The 19,923-nt window shown below is 36.2% G+C and overlaps 1 protein-coding gene across 4 annotated transcripts in view; it reads right to left on the bottom strand.

Moving 5' to 3' along the window:
- Ca-beta (Calcium channel protein beta subunit) overlaps positions 1 to 19,923 on the bottom strand; it is a 614,731-nt gene that overhangs the window by 31,165 nt on the left and 563,643 nt on the right. For all 4 annotated transcript variants that reach the window (XM_071586272.1, XM_071586275.1, XM_071586273.1 and 1 more), the window contains exons 3-5: positions 13,348 to 13,464; positions 7,231 to 7,350; positions 3,410 to 3,668 (exon numbers count right to left, since the gene is read on the bottom strand). In XM_071586272.1, coding sequence (XP_071442373.1) covers positions 3,410 to 3,668; positions 7,231 to 7,350; positions 13,348 to 13,464 — 496 coding nt within the window. The remainder of the gene's footprint in view (positions 1 to 3,409; positions 3,669 to 7,230; positions 7,351 to 13,347; positions 13,465 to 19,923) is intronic.

Raw genomic sequence — 19,923 nt, 5'->3', positions numbered from 1 at the left:
ATTTGACAGAGTTCATAATTTGCATGCTCTATTTTTTAGCACCTTATTACAAATTGCATGGTCCATTTGTTGGACATTATTGAGTTTTCCCGTTAGATTTGAGATGCCACCAACGCTTCTTCTTCTATCCTTGGTGACTTTGTCATGATGTACGTACAATTATGCACAATGCTTCAACGAAAAAAATCATTTTACGAATCTGACGAATTCGCCGGCAGAGAAGAAACATCGGTGCTATTCCAAACCATCCGCGGCAAATCTCTCGTATGCTCGTCCGCATATGATAGCAAACAATAATTGAACGTCTCAGTCTTTCGGAACCGGCGATTACAATATGATTTTTACAAGCGAAAATGGATAGTCGATTAGATCAAGTTTAGGTAGACTGCGCGGAAGTGTAATTATGGTCAAGGTTCTTGCAATCTGCTAGTTATATTCCAGAATTTATAAAACTATAACGACTAAATCCTCTAAAAAACCAATCAATAAATATTTGAGAGGTGATTGAGGCCGATATTTTGTGGAAATTTATTTGTAAAGCACGAAGAAAAAATGAAAGACATAGCGTTTCCACTTTTATTGGGTTTCCTTCGTATCCCTTGGAACTTAAATTCAAAATTGAAACCTCTACCCTTAAATAATCTAAAAAAATTAATTTTCAGCAATTTTGAAGGAAGGTCTTACCATGAAGGAAACAGTTCTTCCCCTTTGATATATACTTTCAACAAATAAGCTAATGTTGGAAATGATTGTAGAGAATTATATTACTACTACAATCCATCGGTCAAAGGAATATTAAAGTCCCGGCCTTTAAGCATCGAAAAAATTGGTGAAATGAGTAGGCAGAGAGTTTGAATTAAGGGTGAGGAAATGGAAAAAAGTATCTTTGATTGCAAGCACCAAAGATAGCAAAAAGCGCACAGGAAAGCAAACACGGCAAGTGAGATGCTTAGTAAATTAAAAAAAAAATTAGTAAAAAGAATACGTAATACAGTATCACACTGAAAACGTTAAAACAAAATGATTCAACACATAAGCAAAATAAGTATGCAAAATAAAACACAAAAATGCACAAAAGCCAATGCATAGACAATCACAAAAACACATAGCTGGCGGGGAAACTTAATCAAAGTTGGCGAAGCGAGCTGGAAAAGCTAGGAGGTTTGAATGAGGTTTGATGGTAGGTGATGACTTGGGTAGCTTGTGCCAATGACGACGTCTAATACTACATCTTATAAACAAGAGATGCGTGTGCTGAATGATAGCTGTGAATGACATACTCTGCGGTGGTGGCCAACTACACAAGCATTAGTCAACCATCACTGATGGATAACTAACGTTTCAAAATTTTACCAACTAACGTATGCTCATGCAGTCAGGACGTTTTCACTAAATGTCTTAGAATATCTCGTACAACTGAGCTACTATTTTTCTGCACTAAATATTAGGGATATATATATATATATATATATATATATATATATATATATATATATATATATATATACACATATATAATGCAACGGAAGTGCTTCAAACTGGATACTTAAGAGGTATATGATTTAGAAATATGAAAAGCGTTGATTAGTTGTGGAAGGTGACTTGGCTGAAATATTGTAAAAGACGTTCATTGCAGCATCCATGAAATGTGTATTTGAAAGATGATCGGAGTAAAAAAATTGGCGAGGAGATGCGCATTTAACGAACAATTTTATTACCTATCACAGATAATCTAGGCCAAAAGCAGTAAAATTTATGGATGAATTGTGATTAGGCGATGTAATTCTTGGATGATGTGATACAATTTTAAGAAGCTAATGATATTTATTCGTTTTTTAACTACTCGTGCATCAAAAAGCATAAGAAATGATCTACGATAAATGATCTCATATTTCGATAACTATGAAACGCTCTTTCAGCTTTCCTGTATCATCGTTAACAGATTATTTTCCATATAATTTACTTTTCATTCCTCCAGAGACGGTTTTTATCTTCTCAGTTTACTTCGCTGTGATTTACATCGTATCCTTTTGGTATTCGATTTCACTTTCGTTGTCTGTATAGTCTCTTGCAATCCTGTAATGATGCTGAATTCCTACGTTTTGCAGACAATTTTTTTATTTTTGCATTTCAGCTCATCATTATGCACTCCTCCATTTTTTCCATTGGTAAATCACTGTTACTAAATATAATTTAATCAAAACCATGGCATAGGATAAGAAATTTGCATATTATTGAAACAGATTTTCAAATAACGCAAAGTAATACCCCTTTTCATCTAACCTGTCCGTCACCCACAATTGCGAATAATATCTCTTTCGTAACTTTTTCGGCTTTTTTATCCATCGCTTAAATCATCTAAACGATGATGAAAGCTATACTTTTCGATTTTAAAAGGTAAAAACTCGGATTGATTACAGCGAACGCCAAGCATTAACTTAAATCGAGAAAATTGACAAAGGTCCATGTCAGCAGAAGGCGCCTTAGAATATGATATGATATGACACTCTTTTATCCTTAATAGTTGTAACTTACGCAAATCAATCCATCTAATAGCCTCAAAACGTACCTATAAATTACAACTTATTCATTAGTATATTTCTAACCAAGCTCATTCTAGTCTGTAGGTTGGAATGTCTCGCGTACTTTCCGTAAATTACGTTATTTGATAAAATAAAATGAATTTAAAGATAAAATTAATCACTTTTTCCTCTTTTTTCCTAAATTCTCTAAGAGCAATACTGTATCTCGAGAATCTGATGCTAATTAATTACTTAATATTCGGGTAGTTATATTTCGGACGCCACTACCGAGAGAAACGATTTTTTTAATGAAACTCTGGGCTAAAGACAAGGCGCATTTCCATCCTTGTGCCCTCTGGGCTCCCGGGCCCGACCTTAGATTGACGGACAACGCCTTTGTCGAGTCACTCCGGACGAACGTCGCGCCTTTGCTCCTCCCAGTTTCGTTTGCATTCGAACGGATCGCCTCAGACGACGGGCGGTGGTAGTAGCCTTGGTTGCGGGTTAAAAGTGACTGTGCGGAAGGGGGTTGCGGATGCAAGCTGCAGATGCGACCACCACGGACGACCAACACCACTCAGAGAAAAACAGAGAGAGACAGATAGAGAGACAGACAGACAGAGATAGAGATAGACAGACAGACATACATATTTCCTTGGGCGCCTGGAAAAAGAGGCGGATCAGAGACATTTTTTGTCGTCTTTTTCATTTTGAGATGGAGTAGAAGTGGAAGGTGAACGTTGAGAGAGGGAGTTATTTTTTTTTAGAGGGGGGGATGGGGTCGTTCCACACAATTGGTGAGTGGAGTTGAAAGGAGGGGGGGGACGTCGAGGGGCGGTGTTAGGGTCGGGAGGGAGGGATGAGGGGGCGCCCGGAAGGGAACGTACCGGGGGTGGGAGGGGTGGAGCCTCGAGAATTGCTGCCTTTGGCCTCGGGGGCGGCGGCCGCGCCTGGTGTGGCCGTTGGGGGGGAGAGCGCACCTAGGTTGGATGAGGAGGAATTCTTCGAGGCGTATAGGCGGGAGTTTCGCGCGGCTTGCGTCGCCTGCAGCCTCAAGGATTCCAACTTCACCGGGGACGGGATGAACCCCACGTCGGACCCCTCTCGGACCAGCATCCCGATCCACCAGTTGTTGTCGTACTTCTCCTGCGGGCAAAAAGAGAGAGAATAATTAATTTTAACCTTTGCAAGCCTCTCCGGGCACCCTCAGCTCCAACCAAACTTTGTGATTTTTCGGGTACCAGATCTCCCTGGAAAACCATAGCCGGCACAGGGAAAGGAACTGCCCCCTCTACCCTGATGTGTGGATTTCACACGCCGTCGGGCTTCGTACCGGATGAACTCTACCATCACCTACCAAACCGACCTTCGGGTTGATTACTGTGTTTATGTTTTTTTTTGTTTCTCTACCCTCTGAAGACTTGAACCAACTGGCAAAAAGAAGTCTAGAACGAAGGAATGAAGACAGTGAAGGCAAGATAATGGTCTGTAATTAAATGAGATAATATTCGAACAAAACTTGTGAAAGACACGTTGAAATGAGTGGAACAGTTTTTGATATGTAGGCAGTAAGATTGATGGAGACTGGTAAAATTCAAACGGGATTGAATTAGCATAATAGAAATAGTGAAGATGGCTTTCCTCGAAGAATCAACTACCACAGACCTACCTACTACTCTAGCAGATGTAAAGAAGCAAATTATTGAAAAATGTGTGGCTTCATTTTAAAGGTGGTGAGAAATGAACGATAGGAAATTAGCGAAACTTTTAGAAGCGGTCGAAATGCGGTAACAATGAAGAATGGCGAAAATTAAGTGGAGAAAAAAAGTCACAATTGAAGTACCTTGAAGATCGGATGAAGAGAGAAGCCTACGAAGAAGACTGAAACTATTTGAATGTATGAAAGAGAATTAACCGAAGGTCATAATTGATCAAGGGAGAATTACAGAGGATTGATTGCATTAAATAGGCGGTGAAATATTCCCACACAAATAATTAAGAAAGAATTCGTTTGTTGGAAGAAAACATGTTAATTTGAAGTGCTACCGAACTGAATGATTTTATTACCTCAAAACGTAATAATCCCCCGATTGATGATTCTACATTGCATTGCTAACACGTGAACAATCCCCTGTTGTGGTGCTTAAATCAATTGTTTGTTATGTGTAAGCTCTGTCTCTTGCAAAAGTCTATTGTTTCTTCCCGCGATCATTCTTTGCTCATAAACCGTTAAAGATAGAATTGAGCTCTTACGGCTAGTAGTGTTGAAAAATAAAAAAATCCAATAGCCCTAAACCTTTTACCTTTCAAAACAAAATTCAAATGAGATTATTTGACCACAAGTATAGGGTAAATGATAAATAAGGAAAGGGATAAGAAAGGTGAACACGTAATCACCTTTCTTATCCCTTTCCTTATTTTCCATTTACCCTATCCTTTGACTTGTGGCATTAGCCAAATAATCTCCTTGTATTTTGTTTTGAAAGGTAAACTGTTTACGGCTACTGGAGTTTTTCATTTTTCAATTATAAACCGTTGTCTCCTTCCTCACTACCATCTCTTTCTACGTCTATCGTCACGTATACAAAGACATGTCTAATATATATTATCATTCCAGATTAGCAAAACTGGATGCTTGGTATAAAAAAAGTCATAAACTTCAGCTCAAATTTAAGAACGGAATCAATTTGTTCTGGTCACATAAGCACAAATATACGAATATCCTTCATAACTTTCAGTGGATATTTTTAGGTAAATAAGATCAAAATTGCTTAAATTAAAGATGTCTGGGGACTTATTCTATCCTGGGGACTTATTATATCTTGTGTATCAAACAAAGCAAACAATTTTCCTGCCTTTTTTCCATATTTCCTAATCTCTTTTGCTTCATCTGAATTTATACATTGATTTATTAATTGTGTTCCTCGCGTTCCTCGTGTTCATCTGAATTTATACGTTGATTTATTAATTGTGTTAATCCAGGTCTTCATAGTCAGTTCAACTATATTCACCCATAAAATTTCTGGAAAACCACTTGGTCTTTAAAAGTGTGCTCTTTGCTCATACATCCGTTTGGTGTTTTCCTCATTCTCTCTCATCCATTCCTTCGACATAATTATTCATCTCAGCACATTTCTTTCACATTCCCCTTTATACCAATGTGTCTAATCTACGTCCTTGCAAGAACCATTCATTCCTAATACTCTCTCTTATATTTTGACTACAAAAACTCCTCGAGGACCCTATATCTTACGAATTTAGCCGATCCTAGTGATTATTCCTACATATACAAGTTTCATTTCAATGTGGTAATGTATGAGGGAGTTCAACCCTGACGAGTATCTGCGTCAATTCGCAACTGTGGACAAAAAATGATTACACATTACACTCCAGAGACAAAGGAACCGTCGAAACAGCTGTTTCCAAAGGCAATCCGGCTCCGAAGAAGGCAAAGGCGGGGAAATCGGCCGACAAGGTGATTACCACTTTTTTTCAGATGAACACAATATAATCTATATAGATTACTTGCAAAAAAGACAAACGATGTGTGGAGAGTATTATGCGACGTTATTTCACCGTTTGAGCGAAGAAATAAAGAAAAAACGTCCCCGTCAGGCAAAGAAAAATTCTTATCCATCAAGACAAGGTATGGGTGCACACGTTCGCAGTTTCCACGGCAAAAATTATGGAATATAAGCTCACGTTATTACAAATCCAACGTATTCACCAGGTTTTCCCCCCAGTGATCTTTTTAATTTTCGAACTTGGAAAAAAATTCACGGAACGGGCGGAAAACGATTCACGTTGAACGAGAAAGTCATCACCAACACAGATGCCCATTTAGAGGATCTTCCGAAATCCTGCTTTTTGAAAGTAAGGGAAACTTGATGAAGTTGGAGAAACGCTGGGAAAAGCCCATCGAGCTAAAAGGAGATAATGTTAAAAAAGTAATAAAATATATACTCAAAATAATTTGTTTCATTTTTATTTTAAACTGATGAGTTAATGAACGAACAAAGTATTTTGCCATTGATGCTTAGTTATTCTATTCAATAGTTTTTACCATTTTCTTAATAAAACAAGACTAACTTTGCTTTTATTGCATGTTTCCTTATATTCATTCAGTCTCTTACCATAGTAAATCCATCATGAGCTCCTTTTAGCTCTTTTGGCCTCTCGGCTAACAATAACTACTGAAATGTCGGAATGGAGAAGAACGGGAGCATACTCTTATTCCATAATTACGCCGTATCTTGTTCAAGTTTATACAGTATCTCTCTAACATATATCCATAAAGACACTTATAAGACATGATGGCATTACATATAAATGTATTTGTTTAGACAATGATTTATTTCAAGCCAATCACTCTAGGACCACATAATAGAAATGGACACTCGTTTGAATAATGTTTACGTTTCGATGATCACGTCGCTTTCGTCAGATGAAGAGAAGTGCTCACCTTCATCAGACACCTCTTCATCTGTTACAGGAGACATGAACGGCAGAACGGAATAAATATACAAGCACGTTTTCTTTTCTAATCTCATCTACGTGTTTTATTGTTATAAATGGTGGCGACGCCCTTCGGCGTTCTTCCACGAGTGTGTATGTACGATAAATACACGCACATTCAGTTATTTTGGGCTCATGGACAAAATTGCTGGTTTAATTTCAAGTGGAATAGAATATAGGAATATTGGCTTACCTTGATGTGCAGGAAGTCCCGGACATTGAAGGAGACGGCACACCCGTGGACGGGGGAGTCGTCGTCGAGGGCGCCATCGTAGCTGACGTTGGTGCGAACGGCAAACGCAACGGGCTTGCTCTGCGGACGTGCCATTAGAGAGAAACAACATGTTAAAGTCATTTTTGCGATCCAAGCTAGTTTTTTCAATACCATTCTATATTTATTAATACTTTAGGAAAACGCCCATGAATGCTTTTTATCATATATCACATCCACTGAATGCCTTGAGATGATGGCGTTTATTCTATTTCCTGCATTAGCCTAAATAAATTCAACAAAAAATAAGTACCAGCGGGCACATTTGATTAGTGGATGCATTTTTCCGCATTATATTATTTTTTTCCTGGATGAAAAAATGTTCCCCTGGAAAAAGCAATATATTACCTCCGCACACGCAAACCCACTTGACGATTTTGCGATCAGGACTGCAAATGAGAATGCTTTAAGATTCATCCTCTCGCAATATTTAGACCAACACTTTCTGTATTATGTAGCGTGATTTTTGCCTTTCATATAAACTGTTTTTTTGCGCATCAAAAAAGAATTGATCACTTTTTGGCTTCGTATTGAAAATGGTAGAGGTTTCTGGAAATCTAAAATGCTGAAGTGCCCATGGGAACATTATACCATTTTTATTTATGTAGTAATAAAAAAACTATTTCGATAAATATGAGAATAATACCAAAGTAGCTTATAAGTAACGACCACTCAATGGATTCACTAACTAGAAGACTCAATGCTAATTTTCAAAATCTCTCTTTTATGTAATTACAAACAAAATTTGATAATTCCTACGATTTTAGTACTAAATCGGATCTATAAGTGTACACCTGGAAATGGCGAGGTAGGGTAAAATAAGTTGCTGATAAAATATTTGGAAATTTAGAATGATTTCTCAATTTATTACAGAGACCCCCACTCAAAAAACTTTAAGTCCAAATTTCCTTTAGTTCTTGATGACAGCTAATCAGTTAAGTATCAAATTTGGAATTAAGTTTATTGAAAGTAGTTTAACCTTTTCGCGTCAGATCTTCGTGAGGGTAAACGACTTAATTTAAAAAAATATATTACCAAATCCTTTTTCGACGGGATTAAATATATCGTGCAGTAAAAAATGGAAGTTAGTTATCATGAAATCATCTATTATAGTATGAAAAATTCAAAATAAAGATCGGGATGACTTATGAGCTTTTGATAGTTTTCTTTTCAGTTAAAATAATGGTAATAACGTATAATTATTGAGAATATTTATGTATTCACCAGTTAAAAATATTAGGCACTGAGACTATTTATGCAAAATTATAAGCTCATCTAAGTGTAATATAGTTCATGTAGAGAGACGTACTACAATATAAAATCTCACGAACTATGGAATATATCTAAAGATGTGATTAGATGAATGAAGGGCCCTGATAGTTAGATTTGAAACCATTCCAGCAAACTTTCTTTACCATAAATACAAATTTCTACGCACGAGTCATATTAAATTTCTTGGGAATACTTCCTTTGCTTCTCTACTATGAGTCCCGGTCAAGACCTCTTCTTTATTTTTATATGCTCTTTTCTTCCGGGTAAATGTTCTCCTCACACCTTGTAGTTGACGTTTAAATTATATATTAGCAAAATTCGCGATTCATTTTACCAGCTCTGATTCTTGCAATCATACGAAATGAATTGTAATGTATATCCTTCCTTACAGGGATAGTAAGGGCATTTAGGGAAATGAAAAATTGCCGCGGGGATAGATAAACCTCACATGGAACTACTTCAGGGTTCAGGAAAACGTGGAAGGTCAAGTTTTTTTGCGCTCTTTCGTATCCTAAACGAGAGAGAAATTTGTCTGGAAGACTTCGTCAGATCAGTATTAGTTCCAATTGAAAAGAGAGCAAAGCAGCTGTATGAAATAACTCAATAAGTTTGAGAGTGCGCGACGCTTAAGTGCTTCTCAGGATCATCAATAAATGAATGAAGAGAAGGGAAAATGTTTAATTGAGGGATAATCAGCATGAGTTTAGGAGGAATAAGAGGTACGAGTGATACCGTAGAAATCGTGAGAACACTAATAGCAACCTCAGTGATAGAACACTGATAGAATTTGTATACTGGCTTCGAAAATTTAAATACCACGTCAACAGAATAAATCTTGTGGAATTGAAAAAAATATTATAAACGATGGGAGTACCTAGAACCGCGATTTACCGCAACGTGTGTACGTCTCAGCTTGCTCAGGTGCTAGAGACGGATGGAGAGTCGGAATGTGCAGTGTTAGGAATGGGGTGGAGAGTGTTGGAAATAGGAATGGAAGTCGTTATGGGATTCGTAAAATCACTTAAATTTGTGGCTGATCAAGCTTCAGTTAAGCTAATTTTAGTTTATTCAGGCTCAGTCAGCCTAGGGATAGAAATCATTACTGAGCTGATTATATAACCATTGTGATAGTTTTGGGATGAGCATCTGCGTGAGCAAAACCAAGTTTTTCAAGAGGGAGGAAGGGAAAGTGAAATATTAAAATTTATTTATTTATTTATCGACTTAATTGGGCGAGGTTGAGACTTCAAGTCCCTTCTTCCACCTAACCCTTACATTGCAGACATTATATTGAAGACAATCACATACAACCAAGCCCTAGATGGAGGGAAAACCACCTAGGCGGGAATCGAACCCGCGACCTATGGGTTGGTAGGCGAGGACGTTACCCCGCCGAAATACTAGAGCAGGTGCAGCATATTATCTATCTTGGAAGTGTTTTGGACCAAGTTAGTAAAAGTATTAGGGACATAAAAAGAAAAATTGTACCAAGCAGAGAAACTTTCACAAGGACGAGAGAGCTGATGACAGGAACGTTGAGTAAGGTTGTTAAGAAAGTATTAATGAACAGCTTGATGTGGATTGTGGTTTTGTACGGAGCAGAAACTTAGTCGTTGAAGCAAGGTGATAGTAATAGATTGAATAATTATGGGATGTGGGTGTGGAGAAGTATGGAAGAGATGAAATGGACGGAAATAAAAACAAACAAATTAGTGCTAAGCATGTTGAGGGAGGAAAGAGGAGTATTGAGAGAAGTCTACAAGAAGCATAAAAGGAGGGTACAGAGCATTTTCATTGGTGATATAATGTTGAAGACTAATAGAATGGAAAAAAGTTAGGCAGGTGTGATAGTGGTAGGAAAAAAATAGGCATTGTGGACGGATTAAGGAGATTTGGAATGTATACTGAAGTATAGAAGAGTTTAATGCATTGTCGAGTGTCAGGTTGTAGTTTGTTAGGTTGAGCTTAGAGGTGTGACAGTGCCTATCCAAAATCTGCCTTAAGCGGTAGACTACCAAAATGATCATAATGTCCTAAATACTCCTTTGAGAGTTTAACTAATATCATTATCTTAATACTTCCAAGAAACTACGGGAGATGCCGCCACAGTAACTTTTTGACGGAGTCAGCCGCTTACATAAATTACAATACAACTTATCTGTTGCTTTGTAATCTTAATACTTTCTTCATTTCACACCTCTCACGCTAAATCTATGATGTAGTTCACCTTGATTGCATTTATAATTAGAGTGATTTAATAAAGCTGACTAGTAAATTTTGCACTACAGCGAAAAGACCGATCATTATGGTATAGGCGTAGGTTTAGAAAGTGAATTTTAAACGTATTCTGCAATTTCATAAAATAATTATCTGAAATATTTATTGATCTCAAATGAACAAACAAATGATGCTATTTGATTATTTTCATTACCTCAATGTCCCTCTGTCGATGAAACGCCATGCACACTCTCCTTATTTCTATACTCAAAGTGATCTTCATTGAGTAGTTGTTTCTTGTTTTCTCTGATCCTCAAACTTTGGTGTAAAATCCAAATCTTACCAATGATCCTATATTTCTCTTATTTAACTACTCAGTTTTTTGGAGAGTGTTCAAAGTGTTTTAATAGTATGTTTCGACACCGGACCATGTACATCTTATTTTTTCCAAAATTATTGAATAAAGTTGCATGGATATTTTATTCAGTAGCTTATTTATTAGCTTTAATATCAATTAAAGTTTTTTATATCGCTTTTAAAACACCATTTAGATCCTTCAGCAATTTCAATCGTTTTGAAAAGCTATTTGAAGTTTTTAGAATAAGAAATATGTGTATTTAATATTACAGCCATTAAATAAAGAACTTGTGATTGCAAACAAGATATTTGACGTTCTTTTCTTCAAATGTTTGAATTGATTTTCCAATAAAATGTTAAAAATTGTAGAATATAAGATGATTGAACTGTTATTATACATTTTTTAATTAAAATGAAATTTGATCAGTGTTCTTCGTCATAGGTATCAGTTCTAGGTTAGATGAAAGAAATTTTAAATATAAAGGATGATAGTAAAGTGTTCTCCCGATATATGGAAAGGGATAATGATATTATTACATGTAAATCTGTGCTATAAACACTATAACTTGTGCTATAAAACTATAAGCTGTGCAACAAACAGATGAAAATGATACACTGATCTAAGATATTTATTTATCGATATTTTTTCTACGCATAAAGACCTTCGTTGAAATCACTCATAGTACCAATTTATTTACACCATTAAGAATGTAGTCTGTGAACTCTGAACGCTGTTGTGGAAAGAGTCATTTTATTAATTTAAAAAATTGCTGGAACTTAATTTTCCAAATTCCTTATAAGCAGCAATTAAGGACAAAAGATGGGAAAAAACGGTTACATCAGAGAGAGTTCAAGGAAAGGTCATAATAAAAAGGAAAGAAATGGGGTGAGTTCAAGGTTTCGAATAACCTTTGTTTGACTTAAAGAAGACACTCATAATTAAGCGAGAATATCTAAGGAACTAAGAGAAACGTTTTTTGGCAGCTCTAACCATCAAACGCTTGAACTATTCGATTTTAGAGCTTATATTACCGAAGAAAAACAAAAACTATGAGTATCATGTAAAAAAAGCATCGGGTGTTAGTTTGACACCAACGCCGTTCCAGATCACACTGAGAGGGGCAAACATAAGCAAATAGCTAAAACGTCATCTTACTATCAAAACAATCCCCAAATTAATGTGCATATATTTTTTTGTTGTTTAACCATTCCCAAAAATTTAATTTTATTAATAAGTGTAAACAAATAATGAACTAAACAAAAACTCCTCCCAAGTTTAAGCAATGCTACTAATTTCTCCATAAAGGATCGAATCATTAAATTTACGTACAAGCTCAAACCCTTGTAGGGTCTTTCAGGGTGGATAATATATTTTTTTTGGCTGCAGATATACAAACATAAACCCAATGTGATCATATTAATATTCATAATTGCTTCAATCCTTCGCGCGCCATCTATCCTGTCCCGTCATATCTGTATAATCCATTAAGTCACAAAAGGACCTTATATATATATAAGGTCCTTTTGTTAAGTGTCCTTACTCAAGATGTTATATATATATATATATATATATATATATATATATATATATATATATATATATATATCTAAACATCTTGAGTAAGGACACTTAACAAAAGGACCTTATATATATATATATAAGGTCCTTTTGTGACTCAAGATGTTCAGATATATATATATATATATATATATATATATATATATATACATATATATATATATATAACATCTTGAGTAAGGGATGACCACAAATTGTCACATAATATTTTGTGTCTGGAAGATAACATTTCCTGAAACCTTAAACGAAATGTTGGGAGAAGAAGAAAGATAAAAAGGCAATCGGTAAGGGAGGAGTGAGAACAGAGACGAGACCAGAAATATCGCGGGGCGTCTAGGAATTCTTGTCGGTGCTTCCGCAGTGAAAATTTTGGTTACATTGGAGAGGCAAAAGAAATGCTTTAAACATTACAATAAAGCACGTAAGTGTTCCGTGATGCTTGAAAAATTTACAGTAAGATATTATTATGAGGGATGAATATAAGAGGGTCGTTTCCGGGGAGAAGGAAGGGGCTTACTGGTTGAATAGTTGCTATTGGCCCATTTTGACCAATCCCCGGAGGATGGGGTGAAAGGGGTCAAGGGACGTGGGACGGATGTGGCGTAGGTACTCACCCTGGCCTTCTCGATTTGAGCGAGGGCCTGCCGCTCCTTCTCCCGCCTAAGGGTCTCCTTCTCCTCGTCCAGCGACAAGTCGGAAGACGGCTGCGAGTAGTTTGAGTCGGCGGAGCCCTGTGGACAGAAGAGTGGCAGGTTAGAGGCGAGAGTCGAACACTGCGCGCCGGCGACGGAGGTGTGCAAGGGTGGGCAAGAGCAAAGTGGAAAAAGATTGCGGTCAAAGGAGTTAGAGAAGCATTCCATATTTATCTGGAGAACTTGGGTGAATCTAGCGTATTAACTATTCGCGATAGGGTCTATCTAGCTATGGTCGGTCTAATTTGACCTAAACTTCCACGAACTTACCTTAGTTAAAAGCTAGAAATGGAGCAATCGGCAACAATGATTGAGGGTAGCTTTGGAATTATGCTATATACGATATTAAGTATGTGGTTTTCAGTTTTTGTAGTTTGCATTGCACCTTACATTTGTTTTTACGGAAGAGAAACTTTATCACCATATATGCCCATAATTGAGAATTACAGACGTTACTAATCGTGACAACTGCACACATGACCGTGAAGTTGTCACGATACTCATGCGACGTAAGATTGGACTAGAAAAAATATTCAATAGGTGGTATTTTAATAATTAGCTTGATTATAGTTTTTACCATTAGGGTTATGACATCTCTTCTTAATGAAGGCTTTAGTTTTACACTCATGAACAATAATAAAAAATAACATTTTTAGGTTTTAATTTTGTTGCAGTAAAACGTGTGAATTTATCAACATGCATACTTGTAAACTTTTAAGTGCTAACCTATAATACTTCGTGTATTAATTTCTAATTTAAATGAATAAATTTTTCTAATTTAATGCATGTAAATGTGCGTTTAGATGATTTGAATCACGTATGAACGCATAATTACTGCTCCTTCACCGTTGATTTAGCTACTTAATGCATCTATAGTATTAAAAGAATAGTTATGGGAAAATTTTCCCCATTGTTATCAATTTATGAATAATTTTTGTGTGATAAGAGCATTATATTAGTTTACTGACAGTTGTTTCCAACATAGGTGATAGGGTAAATGTGATTGATCATTGTAAATTTTATTCATTTTTTATAAATCTATTTATGTGTGTGCTGCGCTCAGGATGCATGACTTTGGTTTTCCATATGAGAATTCATAGAGCAAATTAGATCAGTGGACCGCACGTCTAATAGTTTTCGTGTCGCCAAGTCACTTGTAAGCAGACCTCTCTTGGAATAAAAAGCATGCATAAATGGCTAATTGTTTTGTTCTTCAAATTTCTTAGACTAATTACATGACCTTTGAACTTATTTACTTAAATAACATCTTCTATGCGATCGTCATATAATCAGGCCTTAAGTATCAAAGTTGTAAATAATTACAGTTGCCGACCATTTAAATATAAATAAAACTACATGGAGTGCAGTAACTAGCGCGGTGTGAAATTTCATGATTTCATGGGAAGAAGAGTTCTTGGTACTACGACAGGTTTCATGCAAGTCCATCAATAACTCAGTTTTCTTAATCAATTAGGAAATTTCACTTGGATTATTAATAGGAAGATATAGCAGTGGGGGGATTACAGGACTATTAAAATACTCCTAGCAGATACAAAATATTAATACTTTTCAAAGTCCTAGCCCATAAAAACTTATTTAACTTGTTGCACCATACAAACCCAGAAAAGGTAATTATGCACATTGTTTAACCGAAGAGGTTAAAGTACAAATTCAACTTTCTGTAACAGCTCTAAACGCAACTACGTAAGGGGCAGAAGTGTACCATTATTAGAAGTAATTCTTGCCGCTTACGGCATAAGTTCATCCATATCCTCTTTCCCGGCTGAAAATTGCAACTCATTATCTCATCGTTTTACGGATATTTATATGGCAAATACTGATGTGATGTGATGCAATTTCAAACAATGAATGGTGCCTCGTGGCATGGGTTGTTCTACAAGAGTATCAGAAATGAAACTGGGGCGCGCTGAATCTAATTGCATTGAGCAGAATCGAGCTGGGATTTACAGTATCGCGAATTTTAATTGTGAAAATATCTTGAAAAACAAAAAAGTAAAATCGAGCCCGTAAGCTTTATTAATATTATTATTATTATGTAGCGTCTTATTTAACGTTAAAACTCAGTCTAAAAGAATGAAACTCACCTGGAAAACGAACACTCTCAGTTAAAAAATATACCAACCGATCCTTTTGATTTTATAATTCGATTCATGAATTTTCTTCGTGGGGGCATTTAAGTTTGTTCAACGTGGAATAACATCAGGTATATCAATTGATATTTCTCCTGCCATTTGGCTTAAACAAACTGGAATGAGACAGGGTATTCTTTTGTAGAACTGCCTAATTATAAACTGATATATCATCGGCTATTAAGCTAAGTTATCGCAAATCAAGAATTAACTGAAATATCATTTATTCTGATCTTAGGTGAATAATAACATCTAGACAGCCATTTAGGTCAGTATTACACTTAATTTAACAATTTTTCTAATACAAAATCAAGAAATTTATTTCACTTATTCTTTATTTAAAAAGCCTATTGGTGTTTAATGAATATTGAATCAATGATCCAAAAATATGAACACGGCCACTATCTTACATTTTTGATAACTAATGTAATTGACATGGTTATCTACAATAAATTAAAATTTTAAGGTACTCAAAGTACTTTCAAAGTTTCAAAACTTCGATATTATTGCTTAAAACTTTGGTCGAAGTACATTCTTTTATAAAAATTAAATATTATTCTAAAACTATCATGGATAGATACGCGACGGTTAATATTATTTGTAATTCAATAAACTACACATTTTAATAGTACACTTTTTCTTTGTTTTTTCATTATATTAAGCCAAATTGGATCAGTTTTCTTGCAAACGTTCATATTCAAGTACATCGTTAAAAATTTAATCTTCTGAAAAATTCTCTCGCGTTTCCAAAAAATTAATCTTCAGCACAGGTTCATCGCTAATCGAGAATTAAAAGGGTCCTTTCATAAGATTGAATGATGATGGACCCTCACAGCTGTGAAGATGAATGATTACGCCGTTACTTTTTTTGTTGTTACTCTTTCCAGTATTTCTTGTTTTAATTAATGAATAACGGTTATCTCCGTGCTCTACTTGCTCGGTCATGAGTAACATCCTACGAAGTAAATTAGATAAAGTAGCTTTCATAAAAGCTCCAGTATCCAATGAATATTCCTAAACTACAGTAAATGCGAGTGCCTAATAGAAAAAAAAACATCCATCGAGGCTAACAATACATCGCCAAGAATAATTATCTTCGAATAGAGATTGGACGATGTTGCCCCTATGAATGGAATATTTTCCCCTCGCACAAGTTCCTATTTTCTCCCTCGGAATAAGGTATAATTCTAGCACATAAAAACGATAAGCGCTCTTACCCATTCGAAAGGACTCACAACAATCTTTCTTTCTCGAAAATAATGCAAAGCTGCTTTAATGTAGGAATTATTAACCTCGATAGGGGCGGACACATTTGCGTCTTGGGGAAATTGGATGCGGGAGGTTCAAAGCGCAAAGCACCTCGGTTTTGGTACGGTGAGGGGTGAATGGGGACGGTGGGGGGGGGGCGACTGGAGGATCATCCAGTCCGTGCGCTTGAAGAAGTAGGCCAGTAATCAACAGAGAGAGAATGGCGTTCAAAGAAGTCAAGGGCAAGGCGGATAGACTGAAAGATAGACTGGCAGAAAGAGATAGAGAGCGAGACAGATAACGAGCAGTTTCTTCTACGCAAATTGGGGAATAGTTGAGAGAGATAGCTAAAGAATAGAGCAGGGGTGCGAAAAGGGAAACGATCTCACGTTGGCTAGGCTCGTGGGCCTCTTACCGCGTGGCTGTGGTGCTTAGTCATGGGTTACGGGCCACGCCGCCGGTTGAGCGATGTCTGTGGCGGGGGGCTGTGGATGTTGGTTCCTGGCTCCCTCCCTCGCGCCGCGCCGCTCACCCTCCTACCGGGGAAGGGGCGCCTCTCCACGACCGGCGCGTGGGAGGAGGAAGAGGAAGGTCTCTCTCGGGGTGGCGGGGAGAACGAGGATCGTGGTGGACGGAGTGGACTTTTCTTTTTTTTATCTAGTTTTCGAACGTGCCGAAACTGTTAGGGTGGGGGGGAGGGAGGATTGGAAACTACTCCCACACCTTCAATGTAAATGTTCGTACCCGATCCCTCTTTATTCCTCTTTCCCTTCGGTTTCACTCGTTCGTCAATTGCGATCTCCCAATCGCCTCCGCCTCGCGCAGTCGTGGGAGAAGATTGGTTGCCACCGCTGGGGAGGGAGGGAATAAACTTGAGAATTACCTCTGATTGACGTGATGGAAGATAACGTACTAATGACAATTGATAAAATGATATTTATTTTTTGCACTGCGAGTTGGCAGTGTTGTAGAAATACTGTTATTAACATTCAAAATATTTTTTACGCACAAAAGTGGGTAAACTTTGCCATCTTTTGTAAGTTTATCTCTAATTAGTTCACGGATAGCCGCATCTTTGGGCACAAACAAATGAGTGACATCGTCATATTTGCAACATTACTGCCAATTCTCAGCGTAAAATTGATGAGATCTAAAGATTGAATGATGACAACGCGCGATGTATGAAGTAGGTTTTGAGGATGAAGAAAAAAATGAAGAGCAAATATTTTTCACACACAATGCAGAACATTGATATAGCAATCTAACAAGAAATATTGAATTGGGATACAAAAAACTTTTTCTCACAATGGTGGCCAATTTTGGAAAGTTCAGCTACCGCAAGAAATCAGCATGCCAAGTATCAGAGTGAGTATCATCCACATGGAAATTGCCACCTGAAGCTATTGCATTGCCAATAAGGACAACACCATTGAAAGAATTATTGGATATTACCATAGCTTAGCCCCTTAAAAATCAAGAAAAACTTGCCTTCTAAATATACTAATTGATTTAGTAGGAAATTCTTAAGTAAAATGGGCACAAATTAGTAGTAATCACGAAAATATTAGTTTAAATAATGAACAAATTAGGCATTATAAATAGTATTACTGACTAAAATGCAAAAGTTTTAAAAGTAATCTCATAATAATAGTTATCAATTGCTGACGGTTTTAGTAATTTGTTTGATAAAACACATAAAAGTTGTATATAGCACCAAACACATCAGCTTTAGCTACAGTGTTATGTTTCCATAGTAGTCAAAGCTCATTTGCATAGATATACGCATACCACCATTATTTGCATAGCTATTAATATATTTAAAAAGGACTATTTGTGCTGTTAATTTAAGATTTCGCCATGACTCTCTTTTTAAGGAGTGTGACAAACATTTAAAATAGCACCGCTATCATTAATCTAGGATGCCAACTAAGTTTATTCAAAGATGGGTCGTGTGTGCTAAAGTGCATTAGCAGTTATTACATGGGTGTGAAAACCTTTTATGTAGACCTAAAAGGAGAATGCTTTTCTATCTTTTGGCATAAATGGAACTGTGTTGATATAAAATTGTAGTTTATAACTTGTTAATATTGGTAATAACTATGAACAAATCAGTTTATAAGAATTATTCTTTTGCTAGAAATGTAAATACCTTTTTATTACACCTTTCACGAAGAGATTATAAATATATTAATTTGTTATCAATTGAGTAAATTACTTAATTATATGACATATTTATAAGACAACCCTTTTCTTATTTAATTGACTGGGCTCCAAGTTCGGTACGAATGCGACTTAAATTAGCCTTGGTGTAACGCTACGTGAGAATCAAATGGGTCTCTCTTGGAGTTAACTTCGAATTAAGTGAAACTGTTTCTGCGTGAAAATAACCGAACCGATTTTCATTTTATTTGAATTCAATTATTGTTGAATCAATCTAACAAAAGTGAAATAATGGTTAACTATGTTACTTCATACTTTTACCTCTTTACAGCGTCATTTATACCTTTAAAATTTTAATGGAGCATAATAGGAAAGAGGCGGGGAACCCAAATTTTATAGGCAGAAATGATCACAAATTTAAGATAAAATGCCGGGCACAGAGGACAAATAAAAAAAATTTTCATTTCTAAATAGAACAATTGTTGAGTGGAACACCTTACCTGCAAAAATATTCGAGCCCTTTCCTAACAGAGTGTATACTTTTAAGAATAGATGTAAGGTATATATGTAAAAATTTGATTTATGTGTGGTGTATGGTATTATATGTTATAGCTTAATTTTTTTTTATGTATCTTTTTTTTTCTTGCTGGTTAATGGTTGTAAATGGGATGGGGATTCACTTGTTTTGTTAAAGAGATCTGTGTTTGTCTGGTTTTATGTATTATATTTTGCAATTGTTTGGGACTTGTGTGCCACCTGACAGTGTCTATTAGCACATGTGTATTTATAATAATAACCTTCCTTCTTGTTTTTAAATCTAGTTCTTGGCTTAGTGTTGTCTCCTGTCACAATTTCATCAACTAATTGAAGATTATTTGCGATAAATCGTTCTGTTTTGCGTTGTATTGCTTTACTTAAAAATTACATCTTACTTATTGGT

This window comes from Hetaerina americana, unplaced genomic scaffold (assembly GCF_022747635.1).
Source record: "Hetaerina americana unplaced genomic scaffold, ioHetAmer1.1.p SCAF_1, whole genome shotgun sequence".
Classification (NCBI taxonomy): domain Eukaryota; kingdom Metazoa; phylum Arthropoda; class Insecta; order Odonata; family Calopterygidae; genus Hetaerina; species Hetaerina americana.
Note: the sequence above shows the minus strand (reverse complement) of the source record. Positions and strands in the feature narration are given on the sequence as shown.